This window comes from Miniopterus schreibersii, assembly GCF_964146895.1.
Source record: "Miniopterus schreibersii genome assembly, chromosome: 1".
Classification (NCBI taxonomy): Eukaryota; Metazoa; Chordata; class Mammalia; order Chiroptera; family Miniopteridae; genus Miniopterus; species Miniopterus schreibersii.
The window spans coordinates 173,003,114-173,028,455 of NC_138101.1; the positions used below are offsets into that span (position 1 = coordinate 173,003,114).

Below are 25,342 nucleotides of genomic sequence, written 5' to 3' on the forward strand. Positions count from 1 at the left end.
TCATTATTCATAGCTGCTGCTATCATCTCTCTATAAAACCTTTAAGAATCTATAGAAAACCTGTTATGATTAATAAGAATTTAGGATGGTCACTGAATATTAGATTAACATATAAAATTCAATTACATTTTTATATAAACTTAGAAAATGTAAGGAAGTGAAAAATACCAAATACAATACAGAAAAGCAAGGTATATAGAAGTAAGTCCAACAAAAGGACATATAAAGAGTTCATGAAGAAAAATTACAAAAATTTTACTGAGGAGGGTAAAGATAAATGTACAGTTAGGAAGATTCAATATAATAAAGACGTTATTCTGTCCCAAATTGACTCAGATTTAATGCAATCAATCAAAGTCCAAGTGGCACTATTAGAGACATTTGGCAAATTGATTTTAAAATTTTTATGAAAAAGCAAAAGTCCAAGAATAGTCAAGATACTCCTGAAGAAAAGTAAGAGAACTTTCTTTTCTAGATAAGATTTTTTAAAAAGCTGTAGTAATTAGAGTACGGTATTAGTATAGCAAGATCTAAATCAACCTTTGGAGTAGATAGATATCTGTAACCCTAGATACAGACTGATAAAACTTTATTTGGGATCCTACAAATAAAAGGAAGCATGTACAAAAGTGTTCATAGCATTTTTGATAATAGCAAAATCTGGAACCCACCTACATTTGCATTGAAGAAATAGTGGATAAATAATGGAGTATTAGGCAGCAGTGAAAATGAATGAACTACAGCTATGAGTCATAACATGGATGTATCTTAGAAACATTACTAAATTTAAAAAGCAATTCAAAGAATATATTTTATACACTGCAATACCATTTTCATAAAACGCAAAGCCACCCACAACTAAATATGTTGTTTAGATAGCCATACACGTGATAAAGTATATACACGTTTATGAGGAACAAAATAAGGTAGTTGTTACTAAGGTAGTGGCAGAGGCAGGGGAATGGCTTAGAGGAGGAATTCAGATTGATGTGGCAGGGTTGGAAATGTTCTGGTTCCCACACAGGTAGAACACACACAGATGTTTGTTTTCCTGCTATGGTTTTTTTAATCTCACACGTTACATAAGTTATTCTGTATACATAAAATACTACATAAAATTTTAAAAATAGGTCAACGATCAGGAAAATTGAGTTGAACCTCTATCTACAGACAGAAAGCCCCATGCTTTTCTATTACATTAGGATACCTCTCCTGAAGAAAAAAACAGCATGCCCTGCAATCAGAGAAATGGTGACAAGTACAAGACACTGCTCCAGCTCCAGCTCCAGGGATAAGCTGAGAGGTGGAGGGTACACAGAAAGCCAATTTAGCGACGTAAGAACATACAAAGTAAATGCTCTCCACTAAGCACTGCGCTGGAAGACCGCGGGGGCTCCCAGGAGAGAGGCACACGGTGAGCTCCGTGTCGGGCGGGGATAGGCTGTGAGGGAGGAGTCCAGTCCGTCTCCTAGTAAACCCTCTTCAGGTCCTCTTTCCACGCGGGGTGGGCTGCGGCTCTGAGCTGCTCCTCCCAAGCTATGAAGGTTGACTTCCGTCACTCTGTCACTTGAAAGGAGAGTGACAGGGTAAAGCCCATCTTCATAAGCTGGCCCAGTGTAGACCTACATTCCTTCTTGGGCTCCTAGGTCACCTGCCATAGCAACCTCTTCAAAAAAGTTAAAAGGACTGATTTTAGTCCTTGAATTAACAGAGAGCCAAGCCCTACGGGCCCCGCACGCGAGGAAAGCATCGCGCCCGCTAGCTGGAGGTGGGGCTAAAGGGGTCGCGTAAGGCGTCACGGGGCGCGTGCGGGTCACGTCGTAGGGGGCGGGGCGTCGGGCGAGGTTTCCGCGGCGACCGCGGCGGCCCGGAGCGCTCGGGGCGCGCGCCGGCTTTGCAGCCATGGGGACGCCTCCGGGCCTGCAGGCCGACTGCGAGGCGCTGCTCAGCCGCTTCCAGGAGACGGACAGCGTGCGCTTCGAGGACTTCACGGAGCTCTGGAGGAGCATGAAGTTCGGCACCATCTTCTGGTGGGTGTTTCTCGTCCGCTCCCCGCCCCTCTCCCTCGGCCGCTCCGACGCGGCGTAGGCACTTGCATACTCCGCCCCGCCCCCCCTCCTGGGGAGGGCTTAGAAAAATGGCGGTCTCTGAGGGCTACCTCCGTCTCCCCGGGCCTTCTGGGCTCAGGCCGCGCGCTTTCCCTGGGCGATTTCATTGGCTTCGGTTGCATCCTTTTGCGGCCTCTTCCCGAATATGTATTCCTGCCTGGCCGCCCTTCCAAACTCTCCTCTCCACCTGCACTGCCCCAGCCTGACCTAGGTCACCATCGTTTGCCCTTCTCCAGTCTTGTTGGCCTAGAATCCCTTGTTTCAAAACAAAGGAGACACCTAGGTGGAGACAAAACGCACGTTTGAATTCATTTTACCCATAGCAACCAGAGTTCTCTTGCTAAAGTGCACATTTGATCATGTCACTCCCTTGCTTACCACCCTTCGGTGGTTTCCAGCTCAGATTCCCCAACGTGGTTGGCTAGACCCCTGTGATTGCTCTCTTGTCTTCAGAGATCCATCTACCCATCCTCTTCCATGCACTTTCTTTCTCCAGCCCTCTACAGCGTTTCCAATGTCTGTGGCCCTCTACTGGCGCTTGCTCAGCCTGGAGCTTTCCCCCAACTCCCTTTGCCTGGCCACTTTATTCTTCACTCAGGTTTAAGTTCAGATGACAGTTCCTCAGGGAAGACTTCCTTTGCCCTTTTCAACTAAGTAACGGGTACTGCTCTTTTTTTTCCTCTAACATTCTGCTTATGTTATCTTTCGACTTAAACACATTTTATTCTAAGTGTGTAGTTCAAAATACAGTATTAGTGTTTAAGAGCACAGATTGTGGAGCCCAACTGCCTGAATTTGAATCAGAATCCATTTACTGTGACTTTTGTGTAAGTTACTTGCTTGAACTTCCTTATTTGTAAAACAGGGACAGTGGTAGTACCTCATATTGTAGTTCTGAGGATTGAACGAGCTAATTAATTACCTTGCCGACTAATAATCACCTTGCTGTCAGGAGTATACACGTGTTTCCGTGGCCAGATGTTGCCCACTGGTCCCGAGATAATTCGTGTCTGCATTTACATTAAGTAATTTTAAAAACCTTGCTGACCAAAGTAGCCAGCCCCAGGGGCGAGTTCTGGCTTGAAATAGCCGATCAGCAAGGTGTTTAATATATGGTAAGGGCACTCCAAGTGCTCAGTAAATGTTTGTTATTTTTAAAAATTTCCCTCCGTTAGACAGAGCTCTATGAGACCAGTGACTGGATGAATCTGGTATCCATTATCATAATACATACAATATTGAAAAGGCTAAATAATTGAATGAATGAGTTCTTGTGATTAGAAAGCTGTTTTGCTGAATAAAATGTAAAAGTTCTCTTTTTTCTCTGTGTTGATGTAAAGTAATTACCTACGTAGTTTGTACATTGCAGGGGACGGAGGACGAGGAGTTGTTTGCTGTACAATTAACCATAGGAGAGGAACTATTTTAATGCTACTAAATGTGATGCATTTATAGCTTAATGTATTTAATCCACAGAACAACTCTGAAAAACAGGTATAATAGGTGTTTTACAGATGAGGAAAATGAGGCTTAAGGAGGTGAAGTAATTCCTCCCTGATCACACAGCTAGTAGAGCAGATGCTGGAACTAAATGTTTGCCTGTTTCCAAAACCCATGATCTTTCACTGTAACCCTCTTGGGAAAAATGGTAGCTCAGAAACATTTTGCTGGGGTTACCTCAATTTTTAGCTCATGAGAAAAAACTAAAAGGAGGAAGAAAAGTAGAGACCACTTGAGTGCGGGGGACTTTATTTAGAAGTTGCTTTGGTTGCCTTTACTTACAGTAGGTATTTTGCATTCTTTTATTGTATTTATTATTTGAAGAGCCCAGGCTTTGGGAGTATGGTGGAATCTGCTTTCTTATCCTGCTCCTTCTTTACTTGGGTGAACTTTGCCCTGAAGAATTGGAAGGAAGGGGTGGGTTACATTATGGTCTCTAATTTTTTTATCAAGGTGTCCCAAGGACAAATAAGGTTTAGTGTGAATCCCTGAGAGTATTGGGGAAAATATCCAGTATGTAGCTTGTATATTTTATTCTGTAACATAACCATGCTTATTTTAATGTATTAAATGTTTTAAGTTCTCAACCAGGAATAATTTGCAACTCCTCCACTTTTGCTCCCTAATTCAGCAAGTCAAGTTGATGCTTTATGAAGATGCCTCATGTTTACCAAGTGTATGCCTATGCCTCAGTGAGGAATCACAACTAAAGATTAGGTCTTTGTGCTTAAAGCAGGAAGGGATCAGATGTGGAACACCCATCTGATTTCTAGCAGCTGCTAGAATATACCTCTTCTAATTTTTGTTTGTTACTTATTTACTTAAAGTCATAAAATATTTTCTCTTTTGTTTTCTAGTGGTAAAATGAGAAATTTAGAAAAGAACACGTTTACAAAAGAAGCTTTAGCTTTGGCTTGGCGATATTTTTTACCTCCATACACCTTCCAGATCAGAGTTGGTGCTTTGTATCTGCTGTATGGGTTATATAACACGCAGCTGTGTCAACCAAAACAAAAGGTAATACTTGAGTTGTTTTCCATTAGCAGAAACACAAAACGGGTATAATATTTTTACAACAAACTGATTTATATAGAAATGCCAGTGTTTCAAAGTATAAAACATTTGTGAAAGAAGATTTACATTTAGTAACAACTTTTTTACTTCTCATGTTTGCAGATTAGAGTTGCCCTGAAGGATTGGGATGAAGTTTTAAAATTTCAACAAGATTTGATAAATGCACAACATTTTGATGCAGCCTATATTTTTAGGAAGCTCCGAGTTGACAAAGCATTTCACTTTACAGCAATGCCCAAATTGGTATGTTACCTAAAATAAATTGTTTCTTCAAAATGAGAAGTTATACTTCATTGTCCATAAAGTACTTCAGTCTCCATAATGTGGAAAGAATATTATATAGTTTACAATACTTGTAGAAAGGCTTCTTAAAATAGGAGGAAATGCTTTCTGATTATTTTTTATTGCAATCAGAATTCAGTCTCTGCTTTTAAATGCAGTGTGTTTCCAAATGCCATCTGTTAAGCAGATTGTTAGAAGAGGACATTAAATTCAGTATCTGCATTTGTTCATGTCTTTATTCAGACATCAAAGAGGCTACTGCTGAAAGAGAACCAAGGAATTTTAATGTCAGTTGGTAAAAAGTTGAAATTTCCACTAATAAAATATGATATTTTGTTGATCTTATGACAATTGAGAAACTAGATTAGAAGAGCACTTGGTTCTAGTTCTGGTTCTGCCATCAGCTGGCAAATATGGTACTTCTCTGAATGTCATCTGAATTTGTAAGCACATGGCATGGCATCTTCAGGATTATTTCAAAACTCTTTAAGTCTTTTAAAAATGGATTATTTAATAAAAATATACTTAGCGCTGTTTCTGTTTCATCTTTGTTTACTGATGGACAATTTTTGCTGCTGTCTTATTTCTATACTTAAAAAATATACTTTAAAAGACATTCATTATTATATAGCTGTCATACAGAATGAAGAAAAAAATTCAGCGAGCTGAAATTACGGAAGAATTTAAGGACCCAAATGATCGTGTAATGAAACTTATCACTTCCGATGTCTTAGAGGTAAATTTGCTTTTATTCTCTTGATATTTTTTAAAAAATGGTTTTATTGCTAACTATATATTGAGGTTATACATTTTTCTGCTGGATACTGAAAATTTCTTAATGATTTTAACCAGTCATAGAATGAATGTTATTTTCTCTGAAGTATCGGAAATAACACACCCTGAGTATATCAAAATGTATGGAATAAATCTCGAAGCACAGCAAGAAACAAAGATGTTGAGGACTGGACTTGGACTCAGGATATTTAGATTCAGAAACTGAAACCACCATTTATATTTGACTCTTTAGATAGATCATAAAACAAGAATTTAGAGTGATTTGCTCCTAGCCAGTTTGGCTCAGTGGTTAGAGTGTTGTCCTGCTGACTGAAGGGTCCCGGGTTTGATTCGGGCCAAGGGCACGTACCTTGATTGCAGGCTCGGATCCCCAGCCTAGGTCGGAGCACATGCCGAAGGCAACCAATTGATGTCTCTCTCACATCAGTGTTTCTCTTTCTCCCTTTCCTTCTCCCTCTCTCTTTCTCTCCCTTTTTCTCTCTCTCCTTTCCACTTTCTCTGAAAAACATTGGAAAAAATACCCTCTAGTGAGGATTAAAAAAATAAAGGGATTTTATTTTATTTTATTAAACAATATGTATTTATTTCCTATCCTTTTTACAATGCTTATTTGAAAACCCACTATTGAAAACTAGGAAGATTTAAGAGAACAGAGCTGGAGTGATGCACCAAGGCCTGTTCTTTTAGGGTGGGAGAGGAAGGTCAGAAGGGCCAGGCTATGAAATGCCTATTCCTGGAAGCTTCTGGGATTGGAGTAGTTTGTGTGAAGTCATCCTGACTTTATCTCACATCTTTGGTTTGCAACATCTGCTTTGAGAGCCTTTTCTCTCCGTACCTTTGTTGATTCTATTTGTCCTGTCCTTGTATTGCCTTTGACCCATCCTCACTGATAATCCTTCAATTTAATACTTTTCTACTTCCCATCTACCGCTTGCAAATGCTTTTATGTCCTCATGTCAGCAGACCTGAATTCTGGTCATGATTCTGCCATTCATTAGTTCTAGTTTTGTGGTGAAGGAGGCATAATAAAATGAAGAGGATAGGATATTGAATCAAAACATCTGATTTTTAATTCTAACTCTGCTACTTAAATATGACCAGCTAATTATATCTAAGTCTCTTTTCATTTATAAAATTATAATAATGGCCATTATTTGTTAAGTTTTCAACATGTACCAGGAACTATATGTTTTATATATGTTACCTCACTAATCATCATAGTAACCTTGCAGAGGAGGTGGTATTTTCTGAATTTTCAGAAACTGAAGCTCAGAGAAGTTAAGTAATTTGCAGAAAGTAAGGTGCAGACACTGGATTTGAATGTCTAAGTCTATAGGCTCCAAAGTCCAGGCACTTCCTTTTATTTCTTAACACTTTAATTTTGTATAATGCTTTACCTTATACAGAACACTCTCACTTGTATAAGCTCACTTAATGTTTTTACAGTGGGTTAGGTGGCATTACTTACTTTTGTACAAATGTGGAACATGATTCTCAGATTGAGGGATTGGCTCAAGGTCACAATCTGGCAAGTGACAGAACTCAGGCCCAAACCAAGTCCAACTAGTGGTCTTTCCCCTCCATTGTATTGCATGTAGTAAGATAATGGGAGTACAGCACATTGTAAACTGTAAAAAGTTATGGGCTCCCCATGTCTGGCCACTGCTCTCCTTGAAGATTCTGCATATATGAACACATCACTACTGAGCAGTTTCTGATTCCTTGAACAGATGTCTGGTATTCCATCAAAATCTACTAGAAATGAGTTGAGTAGCCTAACTTAGGCAAGACTCAGATGTTGTAGTGGCCATCTATGAAGGAAGGGTCAACAGTTCCCTGCTGACCTTTGAGCCAAGTCCCAGTACCGGTTTTATTTAAGTCGGCGTGCAGTGTACTGTTTTCCTCCTTAACCCATGTATCCGCCCATTTGGCTGGAGGTTGCTGGGGGAGGAAGGTCTAATTAATAAGCAGCACCTCAAATGCTCTCATAAACCCTCTCTATTTCTTTTAATGCTAAATCTTAACACTGAAGTAGTGATGAAGCTTATGGGTACAGGCACAGAGGCTTTGAGACTTGTGAAAGTCAGCCTGTCTCTGTGGAGGATTAGGTGAGTCATGCACAAACTTTTAGCTGAGCATAAAGAACTATGTAAACATCCTTGATAATGACAACATAAAATAATAATGTGATTTGAGTTATTACCAGTAGTGATATTTAATGATACATTATGCTACAAATAATTTTTATTATATCCAGGAATGCAGTCCTTTATTAACCAATTAGTCTTTCCCCATACAGTGTATATTACTTAGTGTTTGTTGAGTTGAATTGAACGAATCCATACCTCTGGAAAGCAGCCTCTTTATTAATAAAGTTGTACTATTTTGTTTACGTGATCACATTGTTTTCGATATACTATAGCATGCTATTCCTTATTGACACAGTCACTTTGGAATGCCGTTTTATTTTGTGTTGGTTTTGCCTGTAAATTTCTCCTTTAAACTGAAATAGACTCCTCTTTTCACTTTTAGGAAATGCTGAATGTTCATGATCATTATCAGAACATGAAACATGTAATTTCAACTGATAAAGCCATTCCAGACAAAACCCTCAGCTTGGTAAAGGATGATTTTTTTGATAATATTAAGAACATAGTTTTGGAGCATCAGCAGTGGCACAAAGAGAGGAAGGTATGTGACTGCTTGTTTGATACCTCACCTCTGCATTTGCACTACACACGAGTGGCTGGACATGGGTGATAATGTTGAGAGGCAGCCTCCCTGAGGGGCTACATGCCTGTGGAGCTAAGATTTAGAGGACTTTACTTTTCTTTGCCACTTATTAGCTATGTGATGTTATTTAACATTCAAACAAATTCTATATATTTTGCATATGTAATCAAATAAGTATAATTAGTAACAGTTACATGATGTATAATTAAATAACTCATGTAATTATATATATATGATTATAGAGGAATGAGTCATCTTGGTATACCACAGATTTATTGCAATCTTTATAATTTAGCACTTCCCAGAGGTTGCACACTGGCAGTCTTTGGTCCAAGTCCTGCACACAGATATGTTTCATTTGGCACAGCATTGATCCTGACATTGTTTTAAAATTTTGAATTAAGTACTAAAATGTAAATATTTGTGGAGTTCAGAGGTTTCGCAGCACTGGTCCCCCTTCACTGCCTGGCAAGTAGATAGCTAGACCTGAGTGGTGGCTGCCCCCATTGTGCTCTGCCAGCCTCAGTTTATCCATTTACAGATCTCATCAGCACACATATGCAATTTAATTTTCTGACCCAAATACTGAGGCTAGAGTTACCCATATTCCACATTAGCCTTTTCAGCTGGAGAAACTTTTTTATTCTGGAAACTTAAAGGCCAGCCTTGCTAAATTTACCTTTGAAACCACTACTCCATCCTATTTTAGTAAATACTTCTAAACAAAAAGAAAAAGTAAAAATAAGCATTTTCTGATTACTTACTAGTGTTTTTCTTAAATGCTAGATAGGTATTTTCTTACATACTGTTTTTCAGAAAGATTTGGTGCCTCTTTTGGGTTTTCCATTATATCATAGGAGCCGGGTCAAATTAATTTTGGAAAAAGATGTACAAGGAAAGCGATGAGATGACAGTCTTGGGAGAAGGAGACACTTTGCTTCCTCTCCCCACATTTATTTTAATGAGGTAGTACACTTTAGAATGTTTGAATAGTGCTCTCTTTTAATAAACTATGTTTCGTGGTTACTAAGATATCATTACTAAGACCTCTGAAAACATGAAGGAAAGGAGAATAAACCAGTTTTCTTTACCACCTAAAGTACATGTTGTCCTTCATTAGCAGGATTTAGGCATTTTGTTGATGAATTTTAGAACTATTCTGAAACCTAGCCATGATCTTAATGTCAGGTGGTGAGCCATACCGCAATAACGCAAAGTGATCTTTTTGAAGTAAATGATTCTCATTGTTCTGAAATTGATTTGCACTTAATTTTTAGGTCATTTGAATTGTTAATGTGTATATATAAATTTTTTGCTCTTTCAGAATCCATCCTTAAAATCAAAAGTTAAAGATGGAGAAGAAAAGAAGGAAGAAAATTCACAAGAATCAGAGGTCAGAAAAATTCACTGTGATTGCTTACAGAGCAGTAGTTTGATTAGCTTCATTTTATTTTATGTGAGGCTGTGATTCTGTATACTAAGCATTATAATCCTTGGTCAGTATTATAATAAATATCTTAGAAAATTCTGGAACATGGGTTCTGTGAAGAGCTAGCTTGTTTTTTACTGGAAACCTTGTGTAATACCACATCAGGTGTGTATTGGAAGTGAGGGTGTTAACAGTTTTCAGCAGGGAAAGGTAAGGATGATGGTGGAGTGCTCTGAGTCCTTACAGGGGCAGAGTAAGGATTTTGTAATTTCTTTTTTCACTTCCTGCCAGCCTTTCAACTGGTGTGAAGCTCAAGCTATTCAGTACCACTTCCTGCCTGTAGAGTTTCCATCCATTTTAGCGGATGAGACAAGGGCCATCTTTGGGCATAGGCTGATGAGGTGGGAATGGCTTCATCACCAAGGCTTTCATTCATAGTATCCTCAAGTACTGAATGAAAAAAATCCATAGCTATGGGGATGTTCTCGTGGCACCTGCTGTGGGAATGTGGTGTTTGTGTCTTTACTCAATACGTGTCCAATACGTGTTACTTTTTTATACCCTACCTCTGTCTAAAGTCTTATTTCTGTGGGTACTCATAATTTCACTTTGCATGTTTTAACTTTTTCCCCTTCTTGTGTATTTTTATTTCAGAGATGTGAAAGGGCAGAATCATTAGCAAAAATAAAATCGAAGGCCTTTTCAGTTGTTGTTCAGGTAAGTTATTTCTTTAGTAAGGTAATTTAGAAACTGACTTGATGCTTTTTGTTGTTAATCCTCACCCGAGGATATTTTTTCCATTGATTTTTTTAGAGAGTGGAGAGGAGGGAGGAGAGAGAGAGATAGAGGGAGGATCATTGATTGATTGCCTCTCTCGCATGTGCCCTTGCAGCGGCCAGGGATTGAACTTGCAACCCAGGAACGTGCCCTTGACCGGGAATCGAACCCTCAACCCTCCAGGGCTTGTGCCAGTGCTCTAACCACTGTGCCACACTAGCCAAAGCTGACTTGATGGTATTTTAATTACATTTTGATTTTTCATCTAAGAGCACATGTACATAGTTTAAAAAGTCTGATAGGACCATGTAGCTTGTATAACTCAGCAGTCTCCTGCTCCACCACTTCCTACTCCTGTATTCCTAATCTTAAAAGGCAACCATCTTCAATTTTCCTCTTAGTTACTTCTGGTATTTATGTGGAATTTTGATGCCATTGTTCTTTATTTCTTCCAGCTTTTGTTTTCCTGTTCATGGAAGGTTTTAGGATTTTCTCTTTATCCTTGGAGTTCTGAAAGTTCCTGATAATGTAACTTGGTGTAGGTCTTTTTTCCTTTGTTGTCCTTGGCTCTCATGGTGGGCATCCTTTGATTTGATAGCGTTCAGGTCGGAGGGATTTTTTTGTATTGTTTCTTTGATAAGAGTTCTTTGCTGCATTTTCCTCTTTTTCTTTTCTTGAACTTTTATTTTCTTATTTTAATCTCTTTTTATTTTCAGAGAGATTTCTTAAACTTTGTCTTCTGAGCATTACATTGAATTTTTAAAATTTCTGCTGACTTTTTTTTATTACTGATATTTTTTTCTTCTCTGAATCTTTTTCAACTTAAAAAATTCTTTATCTTTTTTTCTGGATGCATTACTTCTTTGTGGATGTTAATTACAGTTTTTTGAAGTTTCCTCCTTTCCTCTTTGAGGTCCTGTTTTGCTGGCTTTTTTTCAAATGTTTGAAGATCCTCAGATCATATTTGAGAGTGTCATGTGGCGATACAGCTTTTGGATCTCAAATATTTCTTTTTCTTGAATCTAATCATTTTTACCAGATAGCGATCTTCCATTCCCTGTCTAGGGGAGGAAAGTGGTAAATAAGCCCAGCTCCCAGTGTTTGGGAAGCCTACTGAGAGAATCAGCCGAGAGGCTTATCATTCTTTATGCAGGTTTCACACAACCTCCCTTTTTTCAGTAAGGGGCTCTGTCCCCTTCCCCAGCTGTCCGAGTTTTCTCAAGCCTGCAGCTTCTCTGGTTTAGACTCTCCAAAGAACAAACCTCCTATTTACTGCAGCAGGAAGTCAGTTGTTTAGCTTTGAGGCAGAGAAATGGGACTCTATTCCCTATGTAGATTTTCAACATATCCACTCATTTTTTTAGTCCCATTTCTGATGACTCCAGTTCTTGATCCACTTGGATCAGCTTGGTTTATATTAACTTCCTCAATATAAGCAATTAGGTTTCAGCTTTCTTCATTCTGTTATCAGCTATCACTCACTTTTCCACTTCCCAAATTTTGTTTTTGTTGTTGTTTTACAGATGCTTTGTTTCTTATTCTCTTTGTTTTGTGAATTTGTTCATTTTTGTTCCTTTACTCTCATTTTAGTGGGGCTTCAGGAGGGAACACTGATAAATGTATGTGATTAATCTCATTTTTTTCCCTTGGATTTTTTTCATGAATCTAAGAATGTATTCTGTGGAAAATTACTGCCATTTTTCTGGTTGTAGAAATAAAAAAGGAATAAATAAAAAGTGAAAAGTGACTGTAGGTTAGTTAAATGTTATATATTTGCGATTCTACAGTAAAATGAGTACAAAATACTGCATTTTGTGGGGGTTTTTTGTTTGTTTTTAAATTTATCTTTATTGTTGAAAGTATTACAGGTGTCCCATTTTCCGCCCCCATTGACCCCCCCCCCCCCCGCTCCCACCCCCTCCTCAGGCCTTCATCCCATTATTGTCGGGTCCATGGGTTACGCATATATGCATATAACTTGTTAATCTCTTCCCACCCCCCACCCCCATCCCTCTTCCCTCTGAGATACAACAGTCTGTTGCTTGCTTCAGTGTCTCTGGGTCTATTTTGTTTTTCAGTTTCTTTTGGTCATTAACTCCTGCTTAAAGAAGACCCTTTAACATTACATGTAATACTGGTTTGGTGGTGATGAACTCCTTTAGATTTTTCTTATCTGTGAAACTCTTTATCTGACCTTGAATTCTAAATGATAGCTTTGATGGGCAGAGCAATCTTGGTTGTAGGTCTTTGCTTTTCATCACTTTGAATATTTCTTGTCACTCCCTTCTGGCCTGCAGGGTTTCTGTTGAGAAATCAGCTGACAGTCGTATGGGTGCTTCCTTGTAGGTAACTAACTGCTTTTCTCTTGCTGCTTTTAAGATTCTCTCTTTGTCTTTAACCTTTGGCATTTTAACTATGATGTATATTGGTGTGGGCCTTTTTGGGTTCCTCTTGTTTGGGACCCTCTGTGCTTCCTGAACTTGTAAGTCTATTTCTTTCACCAGGTAGGGGAAGTTTTTTTGTCATCATTTTTTTAAATAGGTTTTCAATTTCTTGCTCTCTTCTCCTTCTGGAATCCCCATAATGTGAATGTTGGGCTGCTTGAAGTTGTCCCAGAGACTCCTTTTGCTATCTTCATATTTCTGGATTCTTTTTTCTTTTTGCTCTTCTGATTGGTGGTTTTTGCTTCCTCATATTCCAGATTGCTGACTTGATTCTCGGTGTTCTCTACTATTGATTCCCTGTAAATTATTCATAATTTCAGTTGGTGTAGCCTTCATTTCTGACTGGTTCTTTTTTATGTCATTGATGATCTCACTAGTTTCCTTAAAAGTTTTACTAAGATCATTGAGCATCCTTATAACCATTATTTTGAACTCTGTATTTAGTAGCTTACTTGGCTCCATTTCATTTAGTTCTTTTTCTGGAGATTTCTTTTGTTCTTTCATTTGTGAGATGTTTCTCTGCTTCTGCATTTTGGCTGCTTTGTGGTGTTTGTTTCTATGTATTAGGTACACTGCTATGTCTCCTGGAACTGGTAGAGTGGCTTTGTGTAGTAGGTGTCTTGTAGGGCCCAGTGGCTCAGTCTCCCCAGTCACCTGAGCTGAGCCTTCTAGATGCTCTCCTGTGTGGGCTATACACTGCTCTGTTGTAGTTGAGCCTTGGTTGCTATTGGTATCACTGGGAGGAATTGACCCCCAGCCCAATCAGCTGTGAGGACCAACTGCAACTACAGCCAAAGAGCTGCTGTGCAGGAAACACCCCTGTGCAGGATTTGCTTCAGTGGGGCTTTGGTGTTCACTGAGTTTGCCCCTTCAGTGTGTCACTTGTGGATGTGGTAGGGTTGTAATCTCGTGTGGTTAAAGCTGACCACCAGGTGCACTGTTTCTGGGGCCTCCCGGGAGGTGCAAAGTCAGGCTCTACCTGTGCCCTGCCCAGGGCCACCCAGCATGAACTACACAACAATCCGTAGATGTTTGCTACTTGTGCTGGGTTTGGAGGTGTCTAGGAGAGGCCAAGCTATGAACCAGTGCAGGCTGCTGCTAGTGCCAGGCCTGGGGCCACTTATCAAGAGCTGTGAGGCATGCTGAGGCCAGCTGCTGCTTGTTTGAGAGATTTTAGGAAAGTCCTAAGCATGAGGCTAGAGAGGCCACTTGCATAGAAAAGCCACTGGAAATGGCTTGGATGAGCTTGCAAGTAGGGAGAGGTGGTGTCTTAGGAATTCACCACGACAGGGGCAAAACTTGTGAGCCAGGTTGATGGAGATTCAGAAAAGACGCCTGCCTGCTGGCTCTGATGGTGGAGATCTCATCAAAGGAGCAATGGCCTCTGCCAGCTCTTCTGTCTGGGAGAAAGCTGCCCCTCCAGGTCTTGTCCTGATTCCAGGCAAGTTAATTCCTTCTCGAATGTCCCAGGTTTGTTTCAAGCTGCTGCCCAGCGCTGGAGCTCAGGGAGTGCTTCTGAATAAGTTCATGCACTGGCCCTTTAAAAGGAGCTGTCTGGGACTCCCACAGCCTCTGTGTCACTCAGCCACAATCCCTGCTGGTTTTTACAGCCCGAAGTTGTGGGGACTTCTCTTCCCAGCACTGGAACCCTGGGCTGAGAGACCTGATAGGGGCTGGGACCCTTCGCTCCTCTGGGAAACCTCCACTGCCGAGATATCCCTCCGGGTCCTAAACCACAGCACCTGGGTGTGGGACCACAGCCGTGTCTCTGCGATTCATCAGATTCATCCCAGATTCCGCCCCGCATCTCTGCTCCTCCCACCAGTCTTGATGCTTCTTTAGTTCCCTCCTTGTAGGACTTCTGTTCAGCTGGATTTCAGGAGGTTCTGAGTGATGGTTGTTCTATAGTTTAGTTGTAATTTTGATGTGGTTGTGGGCTGCAGCTACTTATGCCGCCATCTTGTTCTCACAAAATACTGTTGAATGAAAGCACTAAGAATAATAAGTTAATTCCAAATTCTTTTAAACCAGAACTGTTTCCATATTATATAGTGATCACTGATGTTTTAAGACATTATGAAATAATTTTTTTTAAATCATTAAATAAATTATAATCCCCATAAATTGTTATAAGTATGTGTTATTGCATAGTTGTGGGGTTTTTTTCTCCTTTTTGACATACAATTTACATACAATGCATGGTAGCTTTTAAACAATTGTTTATACCTACCTGCGCTATATATGACATTAACTGAAAACTCCTGTTAGTCAGGACTCTGCTTAAGCATTGACTGATGTAACTAAAATGTCCTTGGACTGTGCCTCCACTTCTCACCTTTTATGTTCCCTTCACTGTCTTCAAGTGCTCTTCATGACAGCTCCAGCTTTGCCTGTTCCCAGCTTCAGGTTCAATGGGAAGGGAGAATTTTATTTCCTCATAGTTTAACAGAATTCTAAAATTGAGTGTCTCAGTTCTGATGCTCATCATACATATGCCCACCCCTGAACAAGTCAGTGACCACTCGGTTGTGAAACTCATTTTGACTAGATCAGGGCCACATGGCCAGACTTGCAGCCAGGCATAAAGTTGTAGTTCCACTTAAAACACATGGTGGAAACTAAGGAAATTAAATATTAGAAGAAAGGGAGAATAGGTTACTAGGCAGTAAAACCAGTACTTGTCCTTTATGAATTCATTTCAACCATGCAGCTACAACTGTATTTTAACTCAGTTTGAGTAGATGATGATGACAACTGCAGGAACTTTTCCTGTTGTATTTAAGATAAAAGAGTGTACACATGTGACAAGTATTAAGCAGGCCAGTATAATGGTAAAGTACTTATAATAAATAGTTTTGTAAATCTTTCCTCATCTTTGATTGTGTATTTTGTCTTTATCAGTTGGATTCATTTTGTAATTCATTGTGGGTAATTGGGTTTCTTGCTCTTAAGGCTTCCAAGTCAAGAAGGCATCGTCAAGTCAAACTTGACTCTTCTGACTCTGACTCTGCCTCTGGTCAAGGACAAATCAAAGCAACCAGGAAAAAAAGAAACAAAGAAACATTGAAACCAGTAGGAAGGAAGATGTCTTCCAGAAAAAGAGGTAACTTTTTAAAGTCTTTTTTGAGACTCAGCAAGGGAGAATGGGTCTTATTTATAGTCTCCCCTCACTGATTTTTCGTTATTAAAAAGGATTAGATACTTGTTTGACTGAGAAGCTTGTAAGATTTAGTATTAAAAATAAATGAATTACTTAGATTCTTAGAATGTTAACTGCTGAAAGGGACCATAGGAGTCATCAAATTCATCATTTCATAGATGATGAAATTTAGGTCCATATAGATTAATAATATAACTTATTCCAAGTTATATAGCTAGATAGTTATAGAATCAGTCTAGAATTTTCCAGATCATACTTTATTAGTAATTTTTGTGTGTGAAACAGACATGTAGAATAAGGTATGGTAAGTAATATCCTGTAAATCGTATTTCCCTCTAGCTGTGCTAATTAAGCTATACCTGCTTTTCTTTTGAAATAATGTATCTATAAAATTACCTTTGGTATTTGGTTCTTAAAGAAATGACTATGTATTTTAATAATTTAATTTTTAAAAATTATATAGGTAACATATTCGCCGTACATAAAATTGAAGTCTGATTAGCAGGCTCAGGGACAAAAAAGGAGCATTAGAAACATTAGTAAGTATGTAATGCCTAATATAAAACACTTCTAGCTACTGCTGGGAGTAGCATGGTAGATAGGTGGGAACACACTGAAAACAGGAACACGAAATAAAAGGCTGAATTAGAGTAATGAGTATCTGGCCAAGTGGTTGGAGGAATTAGACAAGCAGATTAACAGATATGACAGTCAACGTATGTCTATAAGTAATAGAGACTGATGGAGAGGGATTAGACAAGGATGCTTAATGCTTAAGCAGTTGGGTAAATGTTGGTGCCTTTAACAGAAATAGGAATCACAGGATGAAGATTTCATTTGGGTGAGGGCGGGGGGCATCTACGTTTTTAAGCTCAATTCCTATAATAGCTATCTAGCACATAAATAGGTGCTCAGTATATTGATTGGATTTACTAAGTTTGTTTTACTTAAGCTTTGGCTATACGTGTTCACCATTCCTAGAAAATAACATGCACATTTGTGGAAGGACATCAGTAGTAGTAATGATGATATGATGGTGAAGATGATCTTATGTAACCTTATTGTCTGCCCAAACTTTTTTCACATCTAAGGTCACCTAGGTAATAAATAGAGCTGAGACTTAATGGCAGTCTGTGAATCCAAGCCTGAATCTTTAACTGCTATCCTTGCTGTCTCTCAGGTAATTGGAAATGTGGATCTGGAGCTCAAGTTAGGCATGCACTTAAGTAAGTTGTATTCGAGCTGCATGTCCAGTAATCATTAGTTTTCAGATTGAGCAATAGCCTGTTGTTTATAATTGTATCCCACTTGATTAGCTTTGAGCATAGTCAAACTACCTGACATCCTCTGGGGAACTGTTTTGTGGATAACTGAGGTTAATGATTTAAATGTCAAAATTTACTTTTTAAAAGTTTAATTATTCTGGTTGATACCTTTCTAAAACATAATACATTTGTCTTTATGTTTCTCATTTTCTATAATGTGTATTTATCATTTTTATAATTAGGAAATACTAAAATGTTTTTTTATGCTCTCCTATTTTCTAAAACAATGTACCCTGAACATAATTTAATTTTCTCTATGATTCAGGGTTTTCATCATGAGCATATTATTTTACTGAGTTTTATAATAAAATGAGCTTATCAAGAAAGACCTTAAGTGTAGGGGGCAGTTTATCTTTGAACTGATGGCTTCATGCTGCAGTTCTTATGTCAGCTCTGTGTCTTATTTTTTAAATATAGTTTTTCTGTCACATTCATTGTGGTGGGTGTCTTCTTTCTGTTTTCAGTGTGCAGGCTTGGAGCAATTTTTTTGCCCTTTTGCTGATTCTTAACTGTAATGGTTTAAGAGACTGATTGCCTATTCTTTTCAGTTTTCTGTAAAATAAGTGTTATTAAGTTCTGGATGAAGGCCTGAGGAATATACCTGTGACTGAAGTTCATGAGCTTTATTTAATATGTAAACTTTTGAGATAAATATCCTGAAGTTTTGTGTGCTTACTTCTTGGTTCCTGCCTGCGTGATGGGGCGGTATGTGCATGTGTGTGTAGCATTGTGTTTGTTATTGGTTTTTTAACATATATCTTTGTTGATTCCAGAGAAAGGAAGGGAAAGGGAGAGAAAGAGATAGAAACATCAATGATGAGAGAGTCATTGATCATCTGCCTCCTGCACGGCCCCCCCTACTGGGCATGGAGCCTGCAACCCGGGCATGTGCCCTGACCAGGAATCGAACCTCGATCCCCTGGATCCTAGGTTGATACTCAAGCGCTGATCCATGCCGGCTGGACTGAGTTTTATTTTTTAAACATTCATTTAATGTAAAAGATCTCTAAAATGCAATTAATCATCATGTGACTAGACAAAGGTTTGTTTCTCATCTATCAATTTTGAATTCAGAAACCCTTCCTTGACATTGTTGGGTAGTTTCTGTTAGGCTGTAGATGTGGATTAAATCATTAATAATCGATATGGATGGACATGGCTAAAAGATTGTGAAGAACAACAGTAGTAATTTTAGGTAGAACATACTGATTATAATTTTGTGAATAACTGAAAAGTTTTATAGATTCAAAGTGTAAGAAGTGTGATTAGAAATGGAAAGGTATTTTCTAAAGACTATCATCTTAAAAATTATGTAAAATTATAGTAATTAACATGTAGGATCTGCAAGTAAGGCTAAAATTCTTTTTTAATGACTCGGTGGAAAAATGGCATTATTAAATGTGAATTGTGTTCAAAATGGAAGCTTATTGCTACAGTTTACTCAGCTCTATCTTAGAGCAATGTCTTCCTTCCATAAAATCTGCAGCCTGTTAGGATCCCGGTATACATGTGTTCAGAGCAGAAAGCTTAAACTCTTTTCATTTAATTTCTTGCCTCCTGTGCCAACAGATACTTACTAACATATGTGCTGCATGAAATAATGTATTGTAAAAGTTGAATCCACATGTAACCATTTAACAAATATTTATTGAGTCCCTACTATATGCCAAGCACTTTTCTAAGTGCTGGAGTACATCAACTTAAACCAGAATCTATCCTTGTGAAGCTTATTTCCTAATGGGAAGAGGCAGACTATAAAGAAACAAATTAATGTACAATATGTCAGGCTGTACAGTGTTGTGGAGGGAAATAAGGCAGTTTAAGGAATAAGGAGTGACTGGGGGGGGGGATTGCCCTGGGGACATGGATGTTAAGTGCCAAGTGAGACCTGATATGTCAGTGGTATCTGAGAAATTTGAGTGGGATATTTCTTCAGGCAACAGAAGGTTGATGTAGAAAACCTCCAATATTTTGGAAAGTGGAAAGTCAATGGCAAATTATGACTAGAGAAGTATGTCTTGCAGAGCATATGTGGTGATAAAAGAAAGTGCGTCTTCATTCAAAAACAAGGCTGTTAACTTTACATTTGTGATCAGTTAATGAAGTCAAAGTATCACAAATAATTATTTCCTGGTAACAGCAGACACATACATACTGTGGTGTGTGTGAAAAGACTGAATGAGATGTCTGTGTTTGGCTAATTGTATTTCTTTTCCTCCATTTTCTTTAATTTTTTTTTTTTTTTAATCCTCACCTGAGTATATTTTTCCCATTGCTTTTCAGAGAGAGAGAGAGAGAAAGAGAGACATCGATGTGATTGGTTGCCTCCCACACGAACCCCGACAGGGGCCGGGGATTGAGCCTGCACCTGAGGTACACATGTCCTGGGCCGGAATCGAACCCAGGACCCTTCAGTCCAAGGGCCAATGCTCTAACTACTGAGCCAAACCGGCTAGGGGTCCGTTTCTTTAATGGGAAAATTAGAGACTATTTTCAAAGCCTAAGATACAAATGTATTAATATTTAGAAAAAGCTATGTATTTTAAGATGGATATTTCTGTTTGGTATTACAATTATAGCTTTTAGTTTAAACATCTCATTTAAAAAAATATATGTTATTGATTTTAGAGAGAGAAAGGGAGGGGGAGAGAGAGAGAGAGAAACATCAATGTGAGAAACATTGATTGGCTGCCTCCTGCATACCCGTTACTGAGGATCAAGCCTACAACCCAGGCATTTGCTCTGACTGGGAATCAAACTGGCGAACCTTTTTTATGGTGCATGGGATGATGCCCAACCAACTGAGCCACACTGGCCAGGGCTTAAACATCTAATTTTTATGTTGTTGTAATAGTGAACATTATTTGTATAAAATTTTTTCTTAAAGAGTTAACATTCTTTGTTTTCATATAAAATCATTTTTTCATCTGTTTCCAGATGGCATACAGAATGTACCTAAGGAAGATAAATGTTTGAGTCTGAGTATGCCTGTAATTACAGAAGAGGATGGGGAGAATGGAAGTCATAGCGAAACAGGTACAGATGAATTTTGTCAAACTCCTGAAGGAAAGCTATGCTCATAGAGCATTAAGGTTCAGAACCCTTGAAGAGCATGATGGTTGGTTCTGTGTCGTTATGTTTTTATCTTTTGCACATTGGAGAATTTTAGTATTAATCATATTAATCAAGACTTTTTTTTTCTTTTTAATATTTCTTTATTGATTTTAGAGTGAGGAAGGGAGAGAGAGAGTTGAACCATCAATGATGAGAGAGTCACTGATTGGCTGCCTCCTGCACACCCCCCACTGGGGATCAAGCCCACAACCTGGGCATGTGCCCTGACTGGGAATCGAACTGCGATCTCCTGGATCCTAGTTCCATGCTCAACTGCCAAACCACACCTGGCCGGGCAATCAAGACATTTAAGAGTAGTAATTGGTAATCCATCAAAGATAATGAATATAATATGAATTAGAATTAATGCCTAATGACTTCTTTTTCTTTTGGGCTCTATTTTCATTCAGCAAGCATTTATTGGGCACCTCTTGTTTTTCAAGCACTTAGCTAGGTACAGGGATATAAAGATATCTACTCAAGAATTTAAAAGCCATTTTATTTTAATCACATGATTATAGATCTGAGCACAGTGACTGGCCCATAGTGGCCATAAGTAAGTCTTCGTTGAATGAATCATATCAATCTGTGTCCAAAGACCTAAGAGTTTAGTGTGGGAGGAAAATAAGACAGTACATTGTAGTAAAGAGAGGTTTCCATATGCTATAGAAGCATATGGAAAACAAAGAATAGACAATTAAAAGGGAGTATTTGTTCCCTCAGAAATCTGAATGCTTCTGCTGTGGTTTGCTTATGTCAGCATAGAACAGTCCTTTGCAGTCTTGTGGTGAGTTTCAGACTGTAGCTTCTCTCCCGTCTTGCTTGCTGGCTTTTACTGTGTGTAAACTGTTAATCACACACACCTTTATGGCTAGCTGACAAGTCCTATTCCAAAATCTATCAACTAATTATTGTTAAAAATTTGGTTTTCATTAATCATTATTACATGTGCACATAATTTAGCAATTCAAATAACTTTAAAATACTTATTGTAAGAAACCAGTCTTCTGACTCTGACTCCCATTTGTTACTCCCCAGACACAACCACTTTTAACCCTTTACTAATTATTGTGGTACATACCTCTTTGTCTTTAAGTAACATGTTTATATTGCCATTTCTTTGTATTTCATTTCTGTGGATTATTTGTTGACTTCCCACTGAGGAAGGTGAGGATTTAATACTCTTAAATTCTTCACTTCTCACCCCAAACACACATATGCTTCCCAGCCCCCACCCTCCCAATATAATGATTATTTTAGTCGTGTTGGTATTCAGCATTTACAAAACACTCTTGGCAGTAGGGTAAGGTAATATACTATGGTCCTTCCTTAATCGGTACATTTATTATTTTCCCTAGAGAGGTAATAACTTTTTTGGCCTTACTAATTTATTTTTTCTATGTGCTCATCACTGATTTACTCTCAGACTCTTCCTCAGTTGTATAAATCTCCTCTTGGTATATTCAAACACATTAGGCATTTTATTTTTTAATTTCTTTTTAAATATATCTTTATTGATTTCAGAGAGAGGAAGGGGGAGAGGGAGAGGGAGAGAGAGAGAGAAACATCAGTGATGAGAGTCATTGATCAGCTGCCTCCTGCACACCCACCACTGGGGATCGAGCCCGCAACCTGGTCATGTGCCCTGACCAGGAATCGAACTGCAGTCTCCTGGATCCTAGGTCGATGCTCATGCGCTGAGCCACGCCCACCATGGGCATTTTATCAATTTCATCTTTTTAAAGAAGTCTCTTCCATACCTGTGACCTGCTTTACTCTGGCAGGCCACAGTTTGTTCGCATGGCCTGCTGCACTGTCCTGGCTGCCTCTCTCTTCTGGCAATGTTTTCTTTTTCTCAATTTTTTCTTTGTCTTCTCTTATTCCTTTTCCTGTTACTCCTCTTTTGTTTTTCATTGGTGGGTAATATTTATTTTCTTCACATTTTTCATAATTGTCAAGTTTCTGTACCTTTTATTATTTTCTTTGTTTTTAATGACCAGTAATTATTAGATTTATAACTATTTCTAGATGTATACCTATTTGCGTGTTGTTTCTGGTGTCTGCTGTGGTAGCCAAAAAAGATGTATGGTACTAGTGCTTTGTGTTACATTTTCAGGCTTAATTGAAATGTAAGTTGAAGTCTTAGGCACTTTGTCTCAGCACTGGCCTGGATACCTTTCAGATTGGCACACCGGATCCATGCTAAGTATAGGGAGGGCATACCCATGTGAAACAACTTCAAAGTAGCTTATTACTAAGTAGGATTTAGCATGACTAGAGTCTTCATTAGTAAGTTTTCAACTGTAATGTTTTGAGGAAAAAATCATGTATATATATCAGGTTTACAATTTCTTGTTGGAGCTTTGGTGTGATGGCATTCTTATTTAATACCATTGAAACATCTATATAATTTAAATGTACATTATTAATTATTATTTTTAGACCTAACAGACTTCTTAATTTTATATCTTTAGAGGTCACTGCACCCAAGAGGAAAAGAAAACTCAGAACAAAGAGGCTGGTGTAGAGTTTGTAATTTTGAGCTTTCTGACAGAAGAAAAGAGTTATATTTTGTGTATTGAACAGGAAGTCTGCTGTTATTAAAAATAATCCTCCTGGGAAACTAGGTTGTTTCTTTGAAATGGCAGTACTTGAACAGAGTTCTAGACTAAAAATACAAACACAGTAAGCATTTACTCAAATTTATTTTTAACACATTTCTTTTATGAAGTCTGCATAAGTGAAGAGAAAATTTTGATTTAGAATGTAATAGAAGTAATCCTGTTATTTGCAGGTTTTTAATATTTCCTACAACTTTTGTGATATTATACTATGTTAGTACAGTTTCGGTAATATTATATTTAAAATCTCTTTTCTTGAAGTATTAATGTTTATGGCATATGAGTGGCTAATTAGTTTGTGTCTACAATATCAACTATTTTATATAGTGTGTGGTTAAGTGCGCTAAAGTTTTTGCCTTATTTGCTTTATTTTTCAATATATGAAATGTACATGGTCAGTAACTTATGTGATTGATAACTTAGGAAGCTCAGTTTCTACTTCTGTAATCAATTAAATACTTTTTGGTGCTTGTTTTAAAGCTTCGTTTGACCTAATACTTATGTCTGTATACATTCTATTTGTATATGTATAGATATATGTATGCATCTATCCATATATGTGTGTGTGTGTATGTGTATATATATATATATATATATATATATATACACGCACATATATTATAACATGACTACTAAATACATTAAGTACAACATTTAAATACTGATTATTTCTGACAAAACCTTTAAGAGTGGTAATGTAAATAAATTCCTGAATGTGTCTATGGTACAGAATGGTTGGTACTCAAAAAAAAATTCTATAGCTTTCTACCTATGCCTCCGTTAATTTCCCATTTGAGACATTTAAATGGAGATTGCTTGAGCCATGCTGTTTAAATTGCTGCCAGCAGCAAGCCATCTCCACAACATGTGGGCTCAGCTTGTCTTACAGTTGATTCTACTCTAGACTGTTTTCCAGCATTGAATATTCAGAAATTCTCTTAAGTGCCCTCTGAGTGATAATATATGATATCTATAACCTTTTAAAATCAAAATACTAACACTAGCCCAAATAAAACTTTCATTTATTAGAATCTATGTCATCACACTAACTACTAAACAAAATTGTTTCCCATGACTGACTTCAGATATTTCTGGTAATAGGGCAGTTTTCATAATGTGCATACTGAGCAGAGTTTCTGGGTTTTAAATATTCTATGGTTGGGGCACTCAGAGATATGGATTCATTATTGGCCACTTGTATACCAGGTTATTTGCCTGAACTTGCCTGATCATTAAGGTTTACAAACATTGTACAGCTAACACAGTGAGTATCTCCCTATTTTTTTATAGCAATACTCATAAAATATAAGGTATCATTTCACACGTACAGTGAAGAAACTACCTCAGAATGCCTTGCCCACATTCACAAAGTTAGTAAGTGGTGCATCTGGGGTACAAAAACAGACTCTTGCCTATAATTTCATTGTCATTTTATATAAGCCAACAGAAATGGAAATCCAGTGGAATACTTTTGACTGCAAGCATTAAGCCATTTCAAAATGTCTTAAACAATAAGAAAGGTTGATTTTGAAACCAGTTGAGTCTCAGTGCGGGTGGTTCTGGGTTATACACTGTAGTACCTCAGTTCCGTGATGGCTTCTATATCCAGGTTTGAGTCCTTGGGGAAAGCTTTATATCAGTGCAGGGACCTGTTCACCAGCCAGGTTCCCAGACACTAGCCAAAGGCCAACCTTGCAAGCAAGCCTTTCTTAGGGTAGGAGTCTCCGGGCCTGCAGTTACCTCTTCTGCACAGGTGGGTTCATTCCACTTTTCACTATTTCAAACAACTCTCGGTTGACATTTATATGTGTGTCTTGGCTCACTTATGTTGGTATTTCTGTTGGATAAATCTACACATGAATTTGCCTGTCAAATTGTGTGTGTGTACACACACATATATAATTTTTATAATTGTTGCCAAATTGAACTCCAAAAAGACTGCCAATTTACATTCCTACTAACAGTATATGCAAGGGACTC

At 38.2% G+C, this 25,342-nt stretch overlaps 1 protein-coding gene across 1 annotated transcript; it reads left to right on the forward strand.

Annotated features, from left to right (window-relative positions):
• Nucleotides 1-1,056: 1,056 nt before the first annotated feature.
• Nucleotides 1,057-24,106, forward strand: SNAPC1 (small nuclear RNA activating complex polypeptide 1). Its single transcript, XM_081152117.1, has 10 exons — nt 1,057-2,030; nt 4,466-4,625; nt 4,785-4,925; nt 5,596-5,700; nt 8,292-8,450; nt 9,817-9,885; nt 10,576-10,638; nt 16,095-16,245; nt 20,565-20,663; nt 23,216-24,106. Exons 1-10 carry the CDS (start codon nt 1,903-1,905, stop codon nt 23,266-23,268), a joined length of 1,128 nt encoding a protein of 375 aa, XP_081008243.1. The 5' UTR covers nt 1,057-1,902; the 3' UTR covers nt 23,269-24,106.
• The last annotated feature ends 1,236 nt before the right edge of the window (nt 24,107-25,342 follow it).